General features: G+C 44.0%; 1 protein-coding gene across 1 annotated transcript; it reads left to right on the top strand.

The window, feature by feature from the left end:
- Positions 1-2,861: 2,861 nt before the first annotated feature.
- On the top strand, positions 2,862-3,092 carry LOC124681228 (NAD(P)H-quinone oxidoreductase chain 4, chloroplastic-like; the record flags this gene model as incomplete). Its single annotated transcript, XM_047216163.1, has 1 exon — positions 2,862-3,092. A coding segment is annotated over one exon (231 nt), but the record flags the coding sequence as incomplete, so codon positions are not given.
- Positions 3,093-4,072: the final 980 nt, after the last annotated feature.

The raw sequence follows: 4,072 nt of genomic DNA, 5'->3' as shown, positions 1-4,072 counted from the left end.
CTGGTCCTCTAAACCCAGCTGACTGGAAGTTGGCATAGATATGCCTAAGACAGTATCTTTGGGGTGAGTTGGGGAATACTTGAGATATAGCTTTCAGTAGACCCTGCCAAAAGCAAAAAAAGGAAGTATATAAGTTACTGCATGGACTACATGCAATAGTTCACAATGAAATAACAATGGTTGGTACAAGGAGTACCTTCTGTCTGTCTGAAATGATTATATAATTTCCAAATTGGCCACCTTCCCCTATGCAGTACTTAAGTTGTGTCAAAAACCACAACCAGCTGGCTGTGTCCTCCTTGTCCACTACACCAAATGAAATAGGGAATATATTGTTGTTCTCATCCCTCCCTGTTGCAGCTAGAATTTCCTCTCCAGTTGTTAACTTGATAAAGCAACCATCAACACCTACAATTGAACATAGTGATAAGCACTAGGAAGAAAACATTATGACACAGAGGAGTAGAAAGCAACTCTTACCTATGAAAGGCCTACATCCATTAAGAAATCCATGGAGAGAAGCATTTAGACAAATAAAGAGCCCATGAAATCTGGGGTTAGGGCTTGGATGCTCCACCAGCTGCTTAGTTGTCACAATGCATCTACTACCTGTATTTGTATCAACAATAGCCTGCAAGTAGTCTCTGATTCTAGTGTACTGTGCCTTCAGATCTCCCATGACAAGATCAAATGCTTTTCTCCTTGCCCTATAGGCTTTTCTCCTTGGCACTTCCACTCCAAATCTTAACTTGGCATTGTCAATAAGAGTGTCAACAGTGGTGTTTGGATCTGTCCTAACAGCCTGGTCAGATTGACAAGCCAACCAATCAATGGATACTTTGGTTTTATCTCCAATAGGTAGACAACTGTGTACATTGTTGAATTTCCTAATGCAAAAGGATGACTCATGTGCAATTACTGAGGTTGTCAGATAGAACTTACAGCCCCGCTCCCTTCCTTTCTTAGTGCATTTCACAATAATTCTGTCAGCACAGTTTCTGTGGTACTCATAGTTTCTCAGTTGTGCAATTTGATAATTCCTCAAAGCAACTCTGAATTCATACGCATTTTTGAAACAGAACTTCATGCAAAACTGGAAATGAGGATCTGCCCTGTAGGGATCATACCAGATCCTCTTCTTCATCTTCTTTAACTTTCTCTTCTTTCCACTTGCAAGAGGTACTTTCTTCACAGCACCATCATCATCACTATCACCCAAATCATCTGGGCTACTCTCCTCATCAGTAGAAGGAATGAAGTCACCAGATTGGTACTCCACTAGTTCATGATGGTCCTGGTAGTCGGGCCTGGCCTCATTGGTTATTTCTTCACAAAGTAATCAGGCTCAGGTTCCTCCTCATCATCACTGGACTCTTCCTTATCTTCATACAGCTCTTCCACATCTGTATCCCCTTCATAGTGCATATAAAGGTTATCTCTCTACTTCTTCTGTCTATTCATCTTCTCCATTACGTGAGCAACTTCTGAATCTTCCTCCTTTGCTAGTTTCTTCCTCTTCAATTCCCTCATTATCTCTAGTTCTTCTGCAACTGCTCTGTTATGCTCCTCAGGTTTGAACTGACAAGGGTAGAAGAACCCATCCTCATCATCAGACAGTGGCACAATCTCTTTGCCCTTCTGCATGCTGCAACTCTGTTGTGTGCCAACATACATCACATCTGAGTAGTCCACTGCCACTGGTATCTCTATGTCTTCATCATCATCTGATATATAGTTGACACCATCACTATCAACATATAGTCTAACAGGCACATCATGCAGTACTGCCTCATCTGCCTCCACATTCAGTCCAGCTGGCCACATTGCATTTTTCTTCAAGACTGTTATATTTACACATTTCTCGTCTTCATATAAAGCTAGCATCTCCTCTACCTTGGCCATACTGTCAATCACTACCATTCCTGCCAGCCCTTTCCCTTTTTTCTTTAACAAAATACATGGTGTCCCTTATTCCATAGCCATAACATTCAATCATGGCTAAAAGGTTAAGAACTGTGATATCAGATTGGCCCACATTTCTTTCCAAATTATCTTCACGAGGCATATTAAATCTGATGTCCCAAATATCATCATCTAGCCTACAAGAGTACATACAACTATATTGCTTCAATTTCTTATTTAAGAAATATACTACATTGCTACAATACATAAAAAGGCATGTTTAGTGGGTAGTGCTAAATAAATTCTCAAATAAACCTAGTGAGCAACTAAACCTAGTGGTTATGTTTATGATGCTACTAATCCCAGTGAACAACTCGAGCTAGCTGGTAGATCTGAAACACTAGTTCAAAGCAGCAGATAAGAAAGGGGAGGAAACTTACTCGACACCTCCCAATGCGGTAGCCCATCGGTGGCTGCTCTTCGTCGGCGTCGAGATCACGGCCCGAGCAAATGTTGTAGCAGCCCTCGCCTCCAACGCCAGCATCGCCGCCAACGACGGCGCCGAATCCGTCAGGTCGCTCTGGTTCATGCCGCCGTCGCCGCCCGCGGCCGACACACCTGGATCTCCGCCGCCGATCTGGATCTTCGGAGATGCGCCGCCTCTCTCCGTGCCGCCACCACCGGGAGTCGCTGCCGCCATCGCCGGGAACGAACAGAACATAGAGGTGGGTGGGGAATAACGCACGCGCGGGGGAACTGAAACCCTAGCAGCTGTTTCCAACGACATATGCGTCCACAAGTGGGTGGGACCCACGCATCGTCAACGGCCGTTAACGGCATCCGTCAAGCATAGCCATGTCACCACTGACAGTGGGCCAGGGTTGCCAGAAATCATGTCAATTCGCGTTCAGAGACGGTTTAGTGCTATTTGACAAAACCTGGGCAAAATCTGGTGGTTTTTTGATCCCGCCATAACAATACTTGTTGTTTTGCCGATATTTGCAGGTTCATTAATTTTCTTTTTACCTCATAGGGGAAACAAAATAGTTAGGTGGTTTACTATATCCATTTGTTTATTAGAATTCCTTCTAATGACTTATGCATTCTGCTATCATTTCCAACTGGAGGATCCTTTAATCCAATTAAAGGAGGATTATAAATGGATAGATATCTTTGATTTACCAAAATGAAGATTTAGCTCACAAAGTGGTGGTTTTATGCTAACAACTCGACAAAGAACCAAGTGCAGTAGTGGAGGAGTCGATGGAGGTGGAATTAGCAGATATGTAAGCTAAGCTCTAGGTCATGGTGGCAGTGGAAGGTCAAGCAAGTACGATTGGTGAGCTAACCAGAGTTGTGGTGTGGCAGCCAAAAGGATCAAATATAAAGGTGAGCCAAAGGGTAATGCTACATTTCATGACTCAAATGACCACATGAATCACTTACATACTGCCTACTGGCCATGCTCCCCAAGAATATATAATATTCCGTAACTAAATAGGAGTAACCCACTGAGGATATTTCTCTCAACATGCAGCTATGCCACCTCATCTACTTTCCGTGCCATCTTTTTAAGCCACATCACAGGTTGGTCCGGTTCAGTTTCGTTCAGTTCAAATAAAAATTACTTTCAGTGCTACTCCAACAGCTGGCTGCTTGCCTCCCTGATCAACGAGCATGCATCAAGCAATCAGTTCATGATGAAGGTGAGAAGTGATATAGGCCTCCTCCTCTCCCCTCCCCTCTCTGTTAATAGAAGTTTGCATGTTTTCAGGACCTCTTCTTTATGGTGGTTTGCTAACCCAACCCCTTTCCATTCCGATCCCACTCCCACTCCCCCCTCTTCCTCTTGCAAGTTTCATTCCATCTCTCCTAACCCCCACAACATCAGCAACACTCTACCTTGCCAATTCCATTTCTTTGATGCTGCCCGTGCTCCTGTTTGGGCTTATCCTACCGTGGCGGTCTTCATCAGCTGCGGGTATCCTCCGGTTATGGTGCCCTCCGGTGGATCAATGTGAGAAGTGAGATGCCGATGTTCTTTCATGCGCAAAAGGTGTTCGTTTGGTTGTATATGCTCTGCAACATCCTAATGGTTGCGGCCACACAAGATGTTATTGCTTATGATAGATAAGTAAGCATCTTCCTACCTGCCCATATTAGTGTGCCC

The sequence above is a fragment of the Lolium rigidum genome, unplaced genomic scaffold (genome assembly GCF_022539505.1).
Source record: "Lolium rigidum isolate FL_2022 unplaced genomic scaffold, APGP_CSIRO_Lrig_0.1 contig_36705_1, whole genome shotgun sequence".
In the NCBI taxonomy this organism is placed as follows: domain Eukaryota; kingdom Viridiplantae; phylum Streptophyta; class Magnoliopsida; order Poales; family Poaceae; genus Lolium; species Lolium rigidum.
This window is presented reverse-complemented; position numbering and strand designations above follow the sequence as displayed.